This window comes from Cetorhinus maximus, chromosome 12 (assembly GCF_964194155.1).
Source record: "Cetorhinus maximus chromosome 12, sCetMax3.hap1.1, whole genome shotgun sequence".
Classification (NCBI taxonomy): Eukaryota; Metazoa; Chordata; class Chondrichthyes; order Lamniformes; family Cetorhinidae; genus Cetorhinus; species Cetorhinus maximus.
Window position 1 is genome coordinate 59,752,739 of NC_135890.1, and position 21,349 is coordinate 59,774,087.

A 21,349-nucleotide genomic window follows, 5' to 3' on the forward strand; every position below is an offset into this window, starting at 1 on the left:
ATTGTAAAAAGTTGGGCCCCAGCACTGATCCCTATGGCACGCCACTCGTTACATCCTGCCAACCAGAAAAAGACCCATTTATGGCTACCCTCTGTTTCCCGTTATCTAGCCAATCCTCTATCAATGCCAATATGTTACCCCCTACACCATGAGCTTTTATTTTCCGCAATAACCTCTTATGTGCACCTTATCAAAACCTTCTAGAAATCCAAGTACAGTACATCCACTGATTCCCCTTTATCCACAGCACATGTGACTCCTTCAAAGAACTCCAATAAATTGGTTAACCAGGATTTTCCCTTCACAAAACCATGTTGACTCTGCCTGATTGTCTTGAATTTTTCTAAGTGCCCTGTCATAACATCTTTAATAATAGCTTCCAACATTTTCCCTATGAGAGATGATAGGCTAACTGGCCTATACTGTAGTTTCCTGCTTTCTGTCTCCCTCATTTTTGAATAAAGGAGTTACATTTGCTATTTTCCAACCTAATGGCAGCTTCCCCAAATCCACGGAATTTTGGAAAATTAAAAACAACACATCAACTATCTCACTAGCCACTTCTTTTAAGTCCCGAGGATGAAGTCCATCAGGACCTGGGGATTTGTCAGCCCAACAGTTTGCTAAGTACCACTGCCCTGGTGATTGTAATTTTCCTGAGTTCCTCTCTCCCTTCCAGTTCCTGATTTACAGCTATTTCTTGGATGTTACTTGGATCCTCTTTAGTGAAGACCGACACAAAATGCCTGTTTAATTCATCTGCCATCTCTTTACATTCCATTATTAATTCCCCAGGATCACTTTCCACAGGACCAACACTCACTTTATTAACTTTTTTTCTTATTTATCTATAGAAACTCTTATCCTTTGACTTTATATTTCTAGCTAGCTTTTTCTCATACTCGAATTTTTCCCTCATTAATCTTGTCATTCTTTGGTGTCCTTCATATTCTGCCCAACCTTCTGACCTGCCACCCAGCTTTGCGCAATTTTATGCTTTTTCTTTAAGTTTTCTGTGTATGTTTAGATATACTGGGGGAGGGGAGGAGGAAGTAGATGGAAACACTAATCTCAGGTGAAGTTACACCACTCACATTCTGTTGCTGCCAACAGGAGGGCCAGCAGCAGATCTCAAATTATTTTTTCAGGTAAAGCACCGGAACAATGGCAGGCTGGTGGGCGAGAATGACGATTACCCTCCCGACAACCACGACAGCATGGGAGGCGAAAACCGTGCACATTAACAATGACACTTGTACGCATCCCGGGCAGTATATGCAGTGCCCAAAAGGGGGAAGGGAGAATGTAAAAGAACCAGGGCGGATGGGGGCCATGCATGGATAAGCAATGGGTTGGCAGAATCTGACAAAACCAAGGTACTGAAAATAAATGAATCCTGGACCGTGCCAAAAACTGTCCTACCGATTAACTAATCCGGAATGCTCACAGGGCCTGCCAGATCGCTGTTAATAAAAAAACCACCCCGAATAGGTGACTTTTTACCCCGCAAGGTGATGACTACATAGAGGCCCTTGAGAAGGATTTGGGCTCATACTCTCACCTAAAGGCTAGCAATGATACGAAGGGCGACCTGGCTGCGGCGAGTGTGGGGGAAGGACACCATGGCAGGTGAATGGGATTTCATCTGTTTGTGAGGACAAACTTTGACTCTGAGTAACAGGAAGAACTTGTGTATGATAAGGACGCCAGAGGAAGCATAAAAATCTCCTCAGGATGGGCCAATTTGCCCCCGTTCATCTGGTAGCCAGGAGTTGAGGGACAATATTGTCAAGGATTGTATGCTGATATTATTAACTGGTTAGGACATACTGATGCAAGATGCTTTAATCTGCCATCATGCGGTTAGCAGAAGCTGACACAATGTCCAGTCACTATGTCACCTCCTGAGGGCAGCATGATAAAGATAGGAAACCCAAAAATGTTATTACATGATGTTACTATGATCTCTTTAGAAGTGACCTATAATTTGAGTAGTGCAAGACCCACATTGGAGGCCAACTGCAGTAGCCATCCTGACTCAATTGGCTGAACAGAGAGCAAATCGCGGCAGCTGATCAGTGATTATAAGAATCAGATAGCCCCTGGAACAAAGAAGAAACAGAGCATACTTGGGGACATAGGGGGCCTGTTCGGCAGTACTAACTCAGTTCTAAATTCATGGGGTATTTTGAACAATGATCACACCTCATGGGTGGCACAGGAATGCACTAAATGCTTGCAATTTGTGGCCCAAGGAACAGAATATGTACTTACAGCCGCAGATTTGCAAGGAACAGGTTTAATAAAAGGGTTAACTCTGTTGGGATATATTGAAGTCAATTGAGTCACAGTCCAAGCAATGGGCCTGTGATGTACTTGTTCGAGACTTAATTGGCAATATAGAATTGTATATTGAGGATATTCGATTCAGCCCCATGCCCAGACACGCACGCAGGAAGGTTGGTGGCCTGAGTTTGATTAATTTGGAACCAGAAGAACTACTAGTAACCCAAACAACTAGTGGCAGTAGGGAAAACACACTCAAGTTTTTGTTGATAATGCCACAAGGCACCAAGAACAGTACACATTCAGGGGGGGGTTTAGAACAGAAATCGCAGAGTGGTTAAGGGTGAATTGGTATATAGGATGGCGTCATGTGGATATGTGACAAAAGACACTAACACTTGCTCTTGACCATGGACGAGAGCTGTATCGAATCACATTACATCGTGTGCACATGTAACAATGAGACCTATAGATGGCACATGTAGTGGTTACGATTGAGTCCCATACAGGTGGCTCTCAGGCATCCCCAACCCCGTGGTGTTTCCTGCCTGACGAGAAGAGTTACCTTTATGAAGGATTGGTTTGTGAAAATAATCATACATTTTGTTTTCAAGTTGCAGACTCATTCACCTTGGGAGGTTTTCACCTGGCAGGAAAGAACCTGACAGGTATGGTCTTCGGCCCTTGGCATGGTGATAAGCTGAATGTAGAGGAAGTACCCAGAAAGGCAGGCCGAGAAGCATTCAAAAGGGCTTTGGCTACAGTTGTAGATCATATTGATTGGAGTTGGCAGGTCATCACACAGGGAAGGGTGCAGGTGAACTTAACCAAGGGGGCCGCTAAGGTATTGGGGAACTTGGCCAGCAACAGTGCTGCGGCTAGCCATATGCAATACAATTGGTGGGAAATAGGCAGAATGGCTGCCACTGTTGCTTTGGGACTCGTCCTGATCATCAGCATATGTATTCGCTGTTACCAAAAATGGATGATTTTGCATGCTGTGCAGATGGTAATGATGTCCAGCCGGGAGTGTGACCCAGTATCAATCTTCCTGAAACCAGCTCCAGAGAAGGGGAACCAAGACAACATTTATAATGTATAATTTGAACCACCACATTCCAAGCCTAGCCAGACATCACTAGGACGGCCAACAAAGCTGTAAAAGAATTCCAAATGTTTAAGGGTTTGATGGCCACAGGAGTCCAGTGGGATCCCTAGATGACCCTGTTGGCTGAAAATTCTACTAGTAGGTTGTGCTCACTTGGATCAGATACAATCTGTCAAGGGGCCAACAGGAGGGACTGATTTGGAAAGTGAAGGGTTACCAGAGTTCATAGTATTAAAGCTGTTTTTTTCCTCTCTCTCTGTACCTTTCCATCATGAGCTCTGGGTGTGTTTATCGGTGTGTACTGGGCAAAGGTGATTATACAAAGGGACACTTCCTGATAAACTGCTGCTTGAATAGTTCTGCTGTAACTGATGATTTTTGAGAGACTTCTGTCTGAAGGCTCTCCCCTGTATGCCTGTAATAGACTTTGACTTCAGCTTACTCCAGCCTCCTGGTGGCTTTTGTTCCACACCACTCACCTTTGCTAGTTTTACCTATTTGCTTAATCAATACCTTTTTGTAATTTTGCTTCCATCCACACCATTTACAATGCTACCTATTTGTCATTGGCAAGTTTGGATATATGGTTTTATATCCCATCATCTAAAACATGAATAAATCTGGTGAATAGTTAAACCAGAACACAGGTTCCTGCAGAGCCACTAATTCCATTTACTGGACTTGCCCATTATCTCTTACTGCTCAGCCAATTTCTTAGCCTGGTCAATAATTTGTCTACAATTCCATGAGCTTCCACTATAGCTAACAGTCTCTTTTGAGGGACTATGTCAAATGTTTCTGGCAGCCCATATAAATAACACCAGTGACATTGCCCTGTCCACTACTATAGCCGCCTCTTCAAAAATTTAAATCTGGTTCATCAGGCACAACCTACCCTTTACAAAGCTATGCTGGTTGTCTCTGATCAGCTGAAATTCTCAAGGTCACGCTATCCTTAACTTAGTCTTTAGTAACTTCCAAAAACAGATGTTAGGCTAACTGTTCTATAAATTCCCTAGTTGCCCTGCCTCACTTTTTCTGAATCAAATGGCATGTGTAATTTTCTAACATGAAGAGATTTTCTGAATCAAGACAACTTTTGAAGATTCCAGTTAGGGCATCGGCAATGTTCCCACCTCTTTTTAAAAACGCTGGGATGGAAAACCACTGGTCCAGGGGATTTATCACTCTTTGGTGCAATTATTTTCATTACTGTATTTTGCTTACATTAATTCTGATGAGTTCTACCTCTGATTCAACAGAAGTTTCTTAGGAATTTCCAGCCTGCCATCCCCCTCCTCCACTATAAATACTGAGAGTAACTCTGCCATTTCCTTATTTTTATTTGCAATATTATTTATCAATTTTTATGGGGCCCTGACTACCCTCTTTTCCCTAAAAATTATTTGCCAATTTTGATGCATTTCCTTTCATACTCCCTTTATCCGTTGAGATGACTCTTACTATCCCGTTTTGTCATCTTTTGTTGTTCTTTCTATCGCTCCCAGTTCCAGATCTTGTACTAGTATTTCCATTTTTGTATGCTTTTTCTTTTAGTTTTGTGTTGTCTCATCTCTTTAGTCAGCCACGGCACTTTGTCAAATAAACCTCTTTTCCTTAAGGGTATAAACTAGCTCTGTATTATATTAAATTATCTTTTGAACAGCTTCCACTGATTGTCTGTCCTTTTAACTATTAACCGGTTTACTCAAGTTTATTATACAGTCTCTGTCTCATTGCACTGAAGTCAGCCTTACCTAAATATAGGCTCTTAGTAGCTGTTTTGTGTTTCTGCAGAACCTTGCTTTCTATCTCACCTGGATTCCGTCTACTCTGTACGTCATCAGACACATCAACGCTTTTCTGATGCTCCATCTCTCTACGAAGTGTAACCAAGATCTGGAGTAAACTACCTAGATATTGCGCCCTCTCTGTGTCAGTGTGACCCCAACCCAGTGATTCTGATGCACAGTAGAGGCATCTACTGCAGGCATATTCAATCAGATAGTCTCTCTGGCCACAAGTACCCACTTACTGCAACCCAGGCACACAATGTGCTCTGCCATATTTTAGTCTACATTATTTAAACACTCAAGAAGCTCAACACCATCCAGGACAAAACAGCCCACTTGATCGGCAACCCACCCACCACTTTAAACATTCACCCCTTCCAACATTGGTGCAGTGTGTACCACATACAAAATGCACTGCAGCAACTTGCCAAGCCCTGACCTTTACTACCTAAAATTACAAGGGCAGCAGATGCATGGGAACATCACCTGCTGTTCCCCTCCAAGCCACTCACCATCCTAATTTGGAAATATATCGCTGTACCTTCAATGTCACTCGTCCAAATCCTGGAACTCTCTCCCTAACAGCACTGTGGGTGTACCTACACCACATGGACTGCAGCAGTTCAAGGCAGCGGCTCATCACCACCTTCTCAAGGGCAATTAGTGACAAGCAATAAATGCTGACATTGTCAGCGAGATGTGCATCCCATGAAATAATTTTTAAAAATTCTATCTACTTTTTAGTTTTATGTACGTTTTTTAAAAACGCACTAACTTGAACTAATTACGAACACTGGACAAATTTTTAAATGCATACTGCCTCAAGCTTATACAAGCCACTGCAAGTACTGGAGGCAAAAAGCAGCATTTTTTCCCTTTCTGCAAAGGTTCCCACACTCAAAGTCCCAGCTTTACACCATTTATGATTTACTTAATTTCAATTAACCAAACCTTTAGCAGTTTAGAAAAAGGCCAAAGTGAAGCCAATATTCAACCAGGGTACAAGACCAGTACAGATCTATATTATACAACAACTGAAATGAACAGGAGTAAACTTGAACATTATTTCCTTGCTGATAACTCACTTAGCAGTGAACACTAATTTAGAAAGGAGAAATTCTGCCTAACTGTAGACTTGGAGGAAGTAACAAACCAATTAGACTGTAGCAAGTCCTATCATGTGATGCACCTAGATTTACAAAGCTACTATCAAAGTTCCACACAAAAGGTCATTTGGTAACCTTGAATAGTTAGATGTTCAGGAGTGAGGACGAAAGGAAGGAAGCAGGCAAACACAAACTTATAGAGGAACAGGAGGCGGCCATTCACCCCTTGAATATTTTTCGCCAGTAATAGCTCATCTCAGCTCCAGTTAGCCATTGATGTTCCATATCTCTTGACACCCTGACCCAACACAAGTCTATCAATTTCCTTCTCAAAAATTTCAACTGACAACCCATCCCCAAAAGAAAAGTGTCCAAAGCCTTCTGGGCTGCAAATCCCAAATCTCCACTACCTTTTGTGTGAAGAAGTGCTTCCTGATTTCAAAATGAGCTAACCCTAACTTTAAGATTATGTCCTCTTGTTTTGGATTCCCCAACCAGGGGAAATTGTATTTCCCCTATGAAATTTCTTTGAACCCCCCCCTATTAGACCTCCTGACTCCCCAAAGTCTGTCCACCATCTACAAGGCACAAGTCAGGAGTGTGATGGATTACTCTCCACTTGCTTGGCACCCAATCCACAAACACTCACACACTCCACCACCAAGACACATTGGCAGCAGTGTGTACCATCTACAAGGTGCACTGCAGCAACTCACCAAGCCTGCTTAGACAACACCCTCCAAACCCACGACCACCACCACCACCATCTAAGGGCAGCAGACGCATGGGAACACCACCACCTGGAAGTTCCTCTCCAAGCCACTCACCATCCTGATTTGGAAATATTCCTTCACTGTTGCTGGGTCAAAATCCTGGAACTCCCTCCTTACCAGCACTGTGGGTGTACCTACACCACATGGACTGCAGCAGTTCAAGAAGGCAGCTCACCACCACCTTCTCAAGGGCAATTAGGGATGGGAAATAAATGCTGGCCCAGCCAGCGAAGCCCACATCCCATGAATGAAGGAACTAAAAATAAACTCCTTAACCTTCTAAACCCAAGGGAATACAAACCAACTTTATGCAACCTGCTCTCAGTAGGATGATACTGGGTTAAAAGGGTTGAATAATCTGTGCTGTACCCTCTCCAAAGCCAATATTTTTTTTCTAAGATTGGGTATCTAAAACAGAACACAGTACTCCATATGGTGTCTGACCAAGGGTCTGTGGAACTGACATATCATGTCCTCCCTTTTCAATACTATGCACCTTGAGGTGAAGACCAATGTTGCACTAGCCTTTTTGATTACTGTGTACTTGTGCAATAGGTTTTAGTGAATGGCATCTTGTGCGATCTTGGATACAGGCAGCAGTTTTGGATAAGCTCAATTTTACACAGAGTGGAAGATAGGTCAGCCAGAAGAGAATTGGAATTGTCAAATTTAGAGATATTGAAGGCATGGATGAGGGTTTCAGCATATGAGCTGAAGCAAGGCAAAGTGAGACAATGCTACAGAGGTGTGAGTAGGCAGTCTTGATTATGGAGAAGACACGTGATCAGAAGCAAATATGAAACACCAAAATTGTAAGCAATCTATTTCACCCTCGATCATTTGCCAGGGAAGAGGGTTGCAATCCGCAGCTCGGGAAATGGACTCTGTAGCTGAGACCAAAAACAATGGCTTTGATTTTCCCAATATTTAGCTGGGGGAAATTTCTGCTCATCCAGTACTAGATGTCAGACAAGCAGTGTAAGAAATCAGACATTGAGGTGGTCAGGAGAGTTGAGGTGGTGATGTACAGCTGCAAGTTGCAGCACTAACATGGAACCAGACATTTTATTTTCAGTTGACATCGCCGAGTGCCTGCATGTAGATGAGAAATAGGAGGGGCCAAGGTTAGATCCTTGGAGGTCTCCAGAGATAACAGTACCAGGGAGAAACCATTGCAGGTGATTCCCTGGCTACGACTGGATAAGCAAGTATGAAATCAGGTGAGTGCAGTCCCACCCTACTGGACAACGGAGGAGAGACACTTGAGAAGGATGGTGTGATCAACAGTGTCAGATATTGCAGACAGGTTGAGAAGTTTGAGGATGAATAGTTCAATGGGATATCATTTGTGATTATGATAAAGTTTGTTTCAGCATTGCGGCAGGGGTGGAAACCTTATTTGAAAGAATCAAGCCTGGAGTTAAGGGAAGTATAGATACAGATTTGGGATGCAACAGCACATTCAGTCTTTATTCCAACAACAATGATTATATGTTATCCATTTCTCTTTCCTTGATCCTGTACTTTACATTTGTCTGCATTAAAATGCATCTGCAATTATTCCATTCACATACATAGCTTATCCAATTGCTTTCCTCATTTTTGAACAGCATCCTTAGATTGCATTACCATTACTAGTTTAGTGTTACAAGTCTAATTCATTTCTGAATTTAAGCCATTGATATCATTTTCCTTCTTTACCAGAAAGAGCCTGGTCTCGAATGAAAAGGCCTAATTTTCATTCTTTTAGTTTCAATGAAACAGACATCAGGCAGGCACTCTAATGCATTTGGTAATTACTCCCTCCATTTTTAGTTGGTGAATTTTGAAAATTTAACTAACTGCATCATTTCTGCTGACTACATTTAACATTCAAATGATTAAGGAACTATGATCAAACAAAAGAAAAGTATAGTTACTGAAATTCCAGTCATTATTCATGTACATACCAGAAATGCTCCCAGGTTTTGTTGGTGACCAGATTTCCTGTCCAACTGTGGGAAATCTCGTGTGCAATTACCTACAAATGCAAATGTTTTCCTGTTCAATCATTTAAACCTTTGACATTCAATCACTAATGTTTGTGCATCAGAATGAAAGCAGCTGTACTAGCAGAACTGGAGGGGTTCGTCATTCATGGCACTCTGAGCAGCCTGTAATCAATGGCAGCTGGACACAAATTACTGCCTTTATTTTACTTCCTCCCACCCCTCATTTCTCGAAAAAGGAAACATCACTGAAGCCTAACCTTCAGAAGAACAAAAAACAACCTCAACAGGACTAAACCACAAAGTAGCAAGCAATGATGAACATTACATCGTATTCAAAAGGTTGAGTACATGGCAGCCGGGACAAAAGCAATTAAGAACATAAAGACAGAAAGAAGAGAAGCAGGCCATATGTCTCTGTAAGCCTGCTCAGCCATTCAATAAGTTTATTGTTGAATTTTACATAAACTCCACTCTCCCACTCTATTTCTATATCCCCTTATTCCCTCAGTACACCATAATTACTCAATCTGAGTCTTGAACACACCTGACAAGTGAGCATCCACAGCCATCTGGTAGAGAAACCCAAAGATTTACAACCTTCTGATTGAAGAAATCTCTCATCTCAGCATTAAACGGATGAAACTTTATCCTGAGACCATAACCCTTGGTTCCAGCCTCTATAGTCAAGGGAAACTGTCTTTCAGCATCCACCCTATCAAGTCCTCCAAAATTTTCATACATTTCTAAAAGATCATCTCATTCTTCCAAATTCCAGAGTGTATACACCCATTCTATCCAAATCTCTCCTCACAGGAAACTTTATCCTAAGTATCTATCTAGCAAACCTCCATTGCACTACTCTAAGGCAAGTGCATCCTTCCTCTGTTAAGGAGGCCAAAATTGTACCTAGTACTCCAGGTGTGGTCTTGCTAAAGTTCTATATAATTGCAACAAGATGTCTTTACTCTTATATTCCAATCCCCTTGCAAATTTGTTGCTTAGTGTCAAGTAAAACAAAATAAAAAGTTAGGAAACAATGAAAAGGGAACTTTCTGCAACTGTTCTTTTCCCTCCTGCAACAAAACACATTAAATTAAAGGGACAATGAGTGTTAACTAAAGTCTAAGACATGATTCACTATGATTGATTTTTGCTTTGTTCAAGCTGCTGATATAAGGCAATGACAGTAGCTGAAAAGAATCCTCTCAGTCCTGTTAGCAAAACTCATTTAGAGGTTTGAGAGGATTTCAACAAGCTCCATTTTGATAAAATATTATACTTACATTAGAAAGACTTCTATCACCAGCCTAAAACGAGATAAAAATACATTACACATTTTGCAACCTTTAGCCAGATGAACTAGAAATGAAAACTTGTTATCATTACAATGCTAGTTGTCCAAATAAATATGCAATAAAATTCATGAGTTTCCAAAGGTGACACTTAATAATCATTTACAATATCAGATTCAGTTCCGTTCATCGGTTCACACAACACATGCATTTTGAAACAGAATTAAAGAGCTGCCAGTTAACCATTTGCAGATCTTACCAGCAAAGTTGGCGTTACAAAAGTGAGGCAAGGGTTCTCCATCCCACCATAGGGAAACGATGGAGGAAGTATAAGGAGGTCGTACTGTCCCCACACATATGGTCCCATAAGATCTTCAGCTTTCTTCAGCATGGTTTCAGTCTGTCACCACAAGTAACTTATTAGTGTATATGTATTTAGGACAGTGTCTCAAGAAGGCATTCCATTTTATCAGTTACAAATAGCATGAATTTCTCTTCAATAATTTAAGCCTATATGCAACTGCTAACACTTTCGTCACTTTGTCAAGAGAGGCAGAATATTTTGTATTTAAATTGATAAATTCCCTTTTCCTCTCTTGTCCATGTCCAAAGTGCTGCGAGCTTGTTCCCAGGCCCGTTTCCACCAATGCTGCTCTAAAATTAATGCTAGGATGTTCATGTATGCTGAACAACTATCCCTCTAATTTCCTTTGCTTTTTTATAGTGGAAGGGCCAGGCCTAGGAGACTGACCAAAAACTTGATAAAAGAGGTGAGTTTTAAGCAGTCTTAAAGAAGGAACTGAGGTGGAGTGACACTGGTGCAGGTATTTGTAATGGAGTGCAATAAAGTTGGAAACAAGCTTGGGATCAAAAAGGCTGCAAAGAATCTGATTCAGCTTGAGACAATGGTTGGGAAGATGGATGGAATTGGTTTTGAAGTTACAGAGTATGCGGCAAGAGCTAAAGATGAAACATAAAAGATTTTTGGCAAAGGAGGCCATTCTGCCCGTTCTAGCCAAAAGTGAGAGATCCAATCTAATCCTACCTTCTGGCTCTTGGTTGCAGTTCTGTAGGTTACAGCCTCAAGTGCATATCCATATAAAAGTGATGAGGGTTTCAGCCTCTACCACCCTTTCAGGCAATGCATTCCAGATCCCCATCATCCTTTGAGTGAAAAAAAACTCAATTCCCCTCTAATCCTTCTATCAATTACTTTAAATCTATGCCCCCTGCTTAGAGAATTCTAGCGGAAATAGGTTTATTTTATTTTTTCATGGGATATGGGTATCGCTGACCAGACCAGCATTTGTTGCCCATCCCTAATTGCCTTCGAGAAGGTGGTGCTGAACAACGTTCTTGAACTGCTGCAGTCAATGTGGTGTAGGTACACCCACAGTGCTGTTAGGAAGATTTTGACCCAGCGACAAGTGAAGGAACGATGATATATTTCCAAGTCGAGATGATGAGTGGCTTGGAGGGGAACTTGCAAACTTGCAGGTTGTGGTGTTCCTAAGCACCTGTTACCCTTACCCTTCTAAGAGGTAGAGGTCATGGGTTTGGAGGCAGCCTTGGTGAGTTGCTGCAGTGCATCTTGTAGGTAATACACTGCTGCCACTGTGTGTCAGTGGTGGAGAGATTGAACGTTTGAGGATTGGGTGCCAATCAAATAGGCTGCTTTGTCCTGGATGGCGTCCAGCTTCTTGAGTGTTGTTGGAGCTGTACTCATCAGACAATTGGAGAGTATTCCATCATATTCCTGACTTGTGCCTTGTAGTTGGTAGACAGGCTTTGGAGAGTCAAGTGGTGAGTTACTTGCCACAGAATTCCCAGCCTCTGACCTGTTCTTGTAGCCACAGTACTAATATGGCTAGTCCAGTTCAGTTTCTGGTCAATGGTAACCACCAGGATGTTGACAGTGGGGCATTCAGCAATTGATACGCCATTCAATGTCATGGGCAGATGATTAGATTCTCTCTTGTTGGAGATGATCACTGCCTGGCACTCGAGTAGCACAAATGTTACTTGCCACTTATCAGCCCAAGCCTGAATGTTGTCCAGGTCTTGCTGCAAATAGACATGGACTGCTTCAGAATGAGGAATCATGAATGGTGCTGAACATTCCAAGGTCTTCCACAAACATCCCCGCTTCTGACCTTATGATGGAAAGAAGGTCATTGATGAAGCAGCTGAGGATGGTTGGGCCTAGGACACTAAAGGACCTGCTTCCTCCTACAATTCTATCTAGGCCCCTCAATTTAATATGCCTCAATAAAATCTCTCCTTAGCCTCCTCCGATCCAAAGAAAAAAATCAAGCCTATCCAATCTTTCCACATAACTAAAATTCTACATTCCTGGCAACATCCACGTAAACCTCCTCTATACCCTCTCTAATGCAAACTCATTCTTCTATGTGATCAGAAATGTATACAGTACTCTAGCTGTGGTCTAAGTAGTATTTTATACATTTCTAGCATAACCTCGTTGTTATACTTTAGGCCCTACCAATAAAAGGAAAATATTTAGTTTGCCTTGATTACCTTATCTATCTGACCTTCATCGTAGGATTCTGAGAAGTGTAGAGGAACAGAGGGGCTTTGGACGTTCAATTTTGGATCCAACAAGCTACTTTCCCTTAGAAAGCACGAGCTTTTAACTTTGACCAGTCTGTCATGTGGGACTTTATCAAAAACCTTGCTAAAATCCATATAGACCATGTCAAAAGTACTGCCCTCCCTGTTAAACTTGTTTGTCTGTCACACCTTTCCTTAACAAATCCATAAGGACAGACCTTGATTAGTCCATGCCCTTAAAAATGACAATTTATACGGTGTCTCAGAATTTATTTCCAATCATCTGGCCAGCACTGGGGTTAGGCTGACTGGCCTGTTATTACTCTGTCCATTCATTCTTTGTCAAACAATGGTACAATGTTAGCAGCCCTCAATCACTACGCCTGCAGCCAGGGAGGGTTGGAAAATGATGGTCAGAGCTTCCACTATTCTTCCTGTAGCAGCATGGAATACATTTCATCCGGGCCTGGTGATTTATCCATGTTCAAGGATTAATATTTCCTCCCTGTTTACGCTTACCATCCTCAATGTCTGCTTCCTCCCTTTCCTATGTAAAAATAGATACAAGGTATTCATTAAGAATTACACCCATCTCTTCCACCTCCACATATTGGTTACCTTTTGGGTCGCTGATTGTCCCTACTCTTTCCTTAGTTATCCCTGAGCTTTTATATATTTATGAAACGTCTTAGCGTTTGCCTTGATTTGACTTGCCAATATTTTTCATGTCATCTCTTTGCTTTCCTGATTTTCAATTTCACCTTTGCATTTTCTATATTGCTTTCTGCAATATTACTGCATATCTTTGACATCTGACAAGTTTTCTTTTTTTTGCCTTATAATATCCTTCTTTTAAATTCATGCATGGGATGTGGGCATCGCAGGTCACCTTAAGACTTTTAATTTCAGATTTTTATTGCCATGGCAGGATTCGAACCTGGGTCCTCAGAGCATTACCCTGGGTTTCTGGATTACTAGTCCAGCAACAATACCACTCCACCATCACCTCCCCCCCATTCTGTAGACACTCTTGACATCAGGATGGGGCATGTATAGATATGGGAGTCCCACCCTTTTTCTGTGTGTGAACACGCTTATTCTGAAACCTCTTTGGTTCTTCCTTGAATGCAGCCCATAGGCCTCATTTGATGCTCCTTCTAGCATGACCACTGCTCAGCTTCAGTCTTTCTAATGTTTAGCTGAAGGGATTTGCAGTTCATCCAACAGGGAATATTTTCAAGCAACCTGACTAAAAAAGGGGCAGTGGCGGAGTCAGGAAGCTGACCACATGTCTTTTATGATGTTATAGAGGGGCTGCATGCAGATTAGGATTGAGGAACAGGGCTTGGAGGACTCCAAGGTACAGGGGTGGGAACTGAAGCCATTGGAGATCATCTGGCTACAGTACAATAGGTAGTGGATAAGGACAGTTCCAACGAGCTGAACAGCAGAGATGAAGTGTTGTAAGATAGTGTAGCTGACCATTCCAAAGCTACAGAAATAGGGAAGGAACACAACTGCTCTCCAGCACACATTGAACAACACTTGAAACAAACCTCTTCAAATTCATATGCAGCAGCATCCACCATCTCTTTCTCTGACCAGACTCTAGATCTTGGACCAATTACTCTGCAAAGTAAATTCACTTTATATAATTAAGTAACAAGTGGATTATATAAATAAGTAGCAAGTATTTTTTAAAAAACGTTTAGGACAAGCATCTAGTTTCTGATTCTGGAAGGGGGCATTAAAGTTTAGCAACTGCACATTCTTTTAATCTCCTTTTACGCTATGAATTGGTAATGACTGACATTAAATATATAGTGTAAAATGCCTTCCAGGTTCTCCATCAGGTATTAACTGATCTCAATATTGCAGCACTCAGTCGTACTTTTTTATGCCCTCTTCCACATTTTCTCTGCCTTTCTCTTGTCCTCAAAAATGCTGACTTACATTGGAATATGCTTCCACTGACTCTGCAAGCTCTCTGGTACCTCACCAAATGATCATAAAAAACAAACTAGATTACTGCTTTATTGGATGAGGGATAAATATTGGCCAAGACATCAGGTGGGCTCCCTTCTCTTCTACGAATTATGCCATAAGATCTTTTACATTCACCCCAGAGAGCAGATGGAGCCTCAGTTTAACACCTTATACACAGCACATCCCCTCAGGCTGTACTGCACCAAAATGTCAGCCTAGGTTACATATTGAAGACTCAAGCATGTTAAGCTTGAACTCTCAAATTCAACTCATTTGAATCCCAACACTGAACAAAGTCTGGCAAAGTCCTTCTTGTCAGGCAGTCCCCGGGACCAAAGATGATTTTCTTCCACTCCAGGGTTATGGATCCTGAGGTGACTAAAAAGTTCAATGCTGGATTCGCACACTCTGCCACAGAAGGGACAGGTAGTGTTTGATTAGGTGAGTGGGTGACACTGCCATACACTTCATGTATGAACAAAGGCAGTAAATGTTGGCAGAGGTTTCACCCAATGAGAGATATCACCATAAAGCCACTTTCCAACAGGTGTCACTGTATCCTAATTATAAGCAGCAACTTTGATTTCTCTTCACACTATCCCTCAAATGCTCAACCAATTGTAGTTCTCCCACTGCAATCCCAGCCAAGGTAGGTTAATCTGCAACTAATGAACCATTCTAAATTCTTCAATGCTATATTAGGCAGTACTCGCTGCCTCTCTCCCTGCACCTCCCACCAACCCCCAAGCCATGGTGAAGTTGCCATCTGCTACAGAAAATGCTTGGAAAATAAACGATTGAAAACAAGCATTCCTGCAGCATAAAAACATGCTTTTTTTATTTGTTCACAGGATGTGGGTGTCGCTAACATGGCAGCATTCATTTCCCATCCCTAATTGCCCTCTCGAAGGTGGTGGTGAGCCACCTTCTTCAACTGCTACATTCAGTATGCTGTAGGTACACCCACAGTGATATCAGATAGGGGGTTCCATGATTTTGACCTAAGCACATCAATCATGCTCATCACTACCAAGACTATGATGCATAACTCAGCAATGGCATCACACACCTAGAGCCACATGGGCAATATATTGTGGAAGAACATACATAATCTGTGCACAAAACACACATTGTGCCTTGAGCTGGTAATATTAGCAAAGTGGGTCTCTTCCTGTTGGTTAATTCAACATGAATTTTCCATCCTACAGGTCCTTAGTAGCAGGAAGATAATATGTGACAGGTCCACTTACCCTTCATGACCCCCTCAAACAATTTATATAAAGTCAATTTTGAAAACTTAAAACCTCAGACATTCTACTGAACTGTTTTCAGGAAGTTCCGCTGCATGCAAAGGCAATGAACTCGAGCGCAGTGGAGGCAAAATGGTCAGAACCAATTAGATACAATAAAGGAGCTGAGAGCTTTTTCTGGATGGAGGAGTCAAGGGAAGCTGGATGACCCTCATTGATCATAATTGTCTCATCTTGTGTTCCATATTTCTAATGTTAGAAAATAGTTGATTACACTTTAATTTACTGTCACCTACACCAAGGTATATACCTGTAACATAGAACCTGATTCCCACTGGTCTCTCTTTGGGCAATGCCAAACATTGGTTATAGCACACTTTCACTCTGTTGAGAATGGTCAGTCCAATTTCCTTTAGCATTTCTGTACCACTGGACACACCATGTTAGAAGGGTTATCCTTCCAAGTGATGACCTTATAATGCAACAGATTTGTAAATAATTCATGCAATTAACAGATTCAACTGCCCCTGTAGTGCAGCTGTTGCATTCTGAGAAAGATATCCTGCAACAAAGCCCAAGGTCAAGTACAGAAACAGAAGAGGATTTTTCCTTCCTGATACTGACATGAAACTACAATTTTCTACAAGAAAAGAAAGATGGTTACAGAAAAACATTTTTCGGAGCTTCTTTAGAAAGCTAATGCTGAACTACAAAATACAGATTCAAGAAATTACTGAGAAAAGTAGACAGGACCAAGATCTTCTAGCTGTAGTCTTTGGAAGTTAAAAAGCCACACGAATTGGACAGAAATGGCAGAAAGATGCCATAGTAATTTACAGTCTATCAGACTGACTATTTTACACTTCCTAGTTTCCCATTCTTTCAGGAAATATTAGGTTTGGTATTTAAATTATCTCCTTTTAATTATTGCAATCATTTCAACAACATACCTGCTCTCCAAAGATCCAACAACTAGTGCAATTAAGTAACTTGGCATTGGAACCTAGAGAGAAAAATATGGTTCAATTTTGGAGAAAAGTGCTATTTGTATCTATTTCATAAATTGATAGCCCATTGCCAAGACCTAACCATAACAAATAGTGGTAGTTAGAAAACGAGATATAAAAGCTAATACATAACCCTCACTTTACAGATCTGTCTTTCCTTAAATAAAGTGCAAATCTGTGGTCATGTTACTGGGAGCATGTTTTCTACTTTAATTTTAACACTTTATGCCAATAATTCGGTATGGAAAAATTCACATGAATAAGTGACCATCAAAACAGCATTTTGTGCTGAGTGGTTCACTGGTATAAAGAGAAGCCAGCCAGGAGAAAAGATAATTCGTTCCGTTAGGAAATAGAGATAGTTTAAGTTATTTATATTGGTATCTGTAGATGTTAGGAAAGAGTTTTAGTTTTAAAGTTTAAGTTTGATGTGTAATTCTGTACCTATGCGTAAGAAAGGTCAAATTGAGTTTTAGTTTCACTTTTGAAAAAGTGCCTGTATTTCTAATGAAAGTTTTACGACTTAAGCTAAGGTAAACAAACAAGGGTAGAATAACTGAACTGTTGCTTAGCAACAGGGGTCCAAAGAGGCAGGTCCCTCCCACAGACACACACAAAAGCTAGAAACAGCAGTTTGCTTTGGAAGCTGTTGGAGTTCAGTTGGTTGTGAAGATATCTGCCAGGGAAGCAGCCTAGAAGGGGCAGAAAGCCAGCTCCAAGCTAAAATTGGTTGAAAGTAGCTGCTAGAGAGAGAGACTGGAACAGAAAGGAATGATAACCAGTCCCAACCTAAAAAAAACCCCCAAAAAACCAGTGGACTGGAACAGGAGAAAGTCTCAAACAGACCTTCTTGTCCAGGGAAGGACAGAAGCCTGGAAAGGGTCCTGTTAATGAAGTTAAAAGTGAGGGGCAGAGAGAAAGGCTCCAAGCTTCAGATTTAAAGAAACAAAAGCTGCAGAAAGCAGATTTAAAGTGAGAACAACTTGCAAAAGACAAGAATGTCCAAAGAGGCGGCTGAAGTTCTGTCACCCTTTGCTATGGGCATGTGAAGCAATGGTGTACTGTTGACGGTTGAGTCAGTGAGTGTAAGGAAGACAGCTTGAATGCATGTGGTGACGCAGGGGAGAGGAACATTGGAAGGGGAGTTCGAAACCCTGGAGGTGAACCCTTGCGTGTCTGAGAGAAAGTGTTGGAATGGGAGAAGATTCCAAAGCGAATTTTTGGAAAGTGGAGATTAGAAACCCTCGTGTGAAAGACGGAATTCAGTGAGACTGATTGGCTCATGGTGTGACAAGCATCTGAGGAGAGTTGCAGAGAGATTCATAGCATCTGTGTAGGGTGGCATCTGTCACTTGGTTTCAGAGTGCGGTGTGTCTAACCACAGGTCGCCATAGGTTTATATGGACTCGATACTTTCTGTGAACATCAGAATATAAGATAGCTTTTGTAACTTGTGTTATCCTTACAAATCTGCATACATCTGTAAAAGTATAGTTGAGGGTGAAGGAGTATTGTAATATAGCCCATCTTTTCTTGTTTAATATATGTTTTATGCTTTTGTTAGAAGTTCATCAGCTGACTCCAGTGACTCTGTTCAGTAGCCCCCCTCCATGTATCGAAGCAAACAAATAAAAGTTAGGATCCATCAAGCTGAATTCCACCTTGGAATCAGACTTGTCCAGTGGCAACCTCAGCTGGGGATCATAATTCCATCAACCATAACTCTCCCATCACAGTATGGAATTATATTTCGAACAATCCTGGAGCTTTTGCATCTGTAGCTGTGTGACAACCTTTTCCAGATGTTTCTCATACTTTCAGAAATTTCCTTCGATTGTCTTTCTTTAAAGTCACTTTTCAACAATTTCCTCCAGTCTTACAGTTCTAGATTGTGAAGTACTGGCCTAGAAATTAGTCTGGATCCCAGGCATGGTGCACGGCTATCAGCCCATGCCTTAACCAAGAGGTAAAAGATCACTTTGCCTTCTAGCCTCATCAACATAATCAGCACTGTACTCACATGCAATCTGACCAGTGCACTATAAAGCTTTATCATAACTTCTATAGTTCTCGCTATGTATCCTTCTCTTTTGTATTTGCTTTACCATATTAACTGGACACGCAAGCTTTGTGGGAATACTTTGCCAGCTCAGTGTTAAATTGAACTTGCTATTTGTATTTTCAACTTCATTAAATATCAAAATCTTTACCCATGGCTAATCTGATTGTAACTTCAACCCCACATTCCTGTCTAACCCCTATAACCTTCCACCCACTTGTTGATCAAGAATCTATCTAGCTCTGCCTTAAAAATATTCAAAGACACTGCTTCCACTGCCTTTCGAGGAAGAGAGTTCCAAGACTCTCAACCCTCAAAAAAAATTTCACCTCATTGCTGTCTTAAACGAGTGACCCCTTATTTTTAGACAGTGACCCCTAGTTCTAGATTCTCCCAAGAGGAAGCATCCTCTCCACATCCACCCTGTCAAGACTCCTCAGAATCTTTTGTTTCAATCAAGTCGCCTCTTACTCTTCTAAACTCCAGTGGATATGAGCCTAACTCGCCCAACCTTTCCTCATAGGACAATCCGCCCATTCCTGGTATTAATCTAGTAAACCTTCTCTGAACTACTTCTAATACATTTACATCCTTCCTTAAATAAGAAGACCAATACTGTACACAGTTCTCCAGATGTGGTCTCACCAATGCCCTGTACAACTGTAGCATAACCTCCCTACTTTTGTATTCAATTCCCCTCACAATAAATAAAAACATTCTATTAGCTTTCCTAATTACTTGCTGTACCTGCATACTAGCCTTTTGTGATTCATGCACTAGGACACCCAGGTCCTCTGAATTTCAGAGCTCTGCAATCTCACTATTTAGATAATATGCTTTTTTATTCTTCCTGCCAAAATGGGCAATTTCACATTTACCCACATTATACTCCATTTACCAGATTTTTGCCCACTCCTATGTCCCTTTGTAGTCCATCTTGTTGCACAATACTAGATCTAATATAGCCTGCTCTCTGGTTGGCTCCACAAACTGCTTTTCTAAGAAACTACCCCAAAAACATTCTATGAACTTATCTACGCTACCCTTGCCCATCTGATTTTTTGAGTCTATATTTAGATTAAAAACTCCCATGATTATCACTGTATGGTCCCGACAAGATCTCATCGTCTCTTCCTTTATAGTCTGCCCTTCCGCAAAAGTACAATTAGGGGACCTGTACACCAGTCCCACACGACTTCTTGCCTTTATCATTTCTCATCTCAACCCAAACCATTTCTGCATCCTGGTTTCCTGAACTTAGGTCATCCTTCTTGAATGTGCTAATACCATCATTAATTAAGAGCCACCCCTAATCTTCCTAATTTCCTGTCCTTCCTAAATGTCACATCAATATTCAGGCCCCAATCTATGTCAATCTGTAGCCATTTCTCTGTAATGGCTATCAGGTCATACTTATTTATTTCTATTTGCACTGTCAGTTCATCTGTTTTGTTTTGAATGCTACGTGCATTTAGATACAGAGCCTTTAGTTTTGTCCTTTTATTATTTTTGTAGCGTCTAGGCTGATCTGCTGATTTACTCTTCGATTTGTACTCTGTCCCTTCCTGTGTCAGTCTGTTTATCACTTCCTATATTAGTGTCTTTCTCTCTTGCCTTGTCTCTACGCTTTGGTTTACCACGTCTTCCTACTGCACAACGCTTCCATTACATTGACCAAGCATATTCAATGGAAGGACTGCAGCAGCCTGATTCCCAAACATTACCTTCAAAGTTTGTCACTAATCACTATTTATTTCAACACACAATAACTTACCTTGCATATGGTGACCATTTAAAGTCTTAAAGATTGAAACTTTAATCCCAAAAATTTCACCACTAAACTATTAAGATAAAATGTGTAACCATTTATCCATCAACCTATAAAGAGGTTCTACTTCCAAGGGTCTCGTATCCAATGCTTACCGTTTGTCGAAAGCAGTAAATCTTTCTGTTTTCATCTTGGTCATCAGCCAACTCCCCATCTTGGTTAGCACTCATAAGAACAACAAGTTCTTTTGGGACAGATACCTAAATGGGAAAAAAATTGAACAACTGCCCACTTATCTCAATAGCTTTAGAGTAGGAAAGGAAAAGTACGAACACCTCAGACAATGGATTAATACACAA

The 21,349-nt window shown here is 41.2% G+C and overlaps 1 protein-coding gene across 1 annotated transcript in view; it reads right to left on the bottom strand.

Annotated features, from left to right (window-relative positions):
* lta4h (leukotriene A4 hydrolase) overlaps positions 1–21,349 on the bottom strand; it is a 56,236-nt gene that overhangs the window by 18,963 nt on the left and 15,924 nt on the right. The window contains exons 5-10 of the mRNA XM_078553734.1: positions 21,146–21,250; positions 17,107–17,159; positions 14,477–14,549; positions 10,609–10,749; positions 10,341–10,364; positions 9,016–9,086 (exon numbers count right to left, since the gene is read on the bottom strand). Of these exons, the coding sequence (XP_078409860.1) occupies positions 9,016–9,086; positions 10,341–10,364; positions 10,609–10,749; positions 14,477–14,549; positions 17,107–17,159; positions 21,146–21,250 (467 nt within the window). The remainder of the gene's footprint in view (positions 1–9,015; positions 9,087–10,340; positions 10,365–10,608; positions 10,750–14,476; positions 14,550–17,106; positions 17,160–21,145; positions 21,251–21,349) is intronic.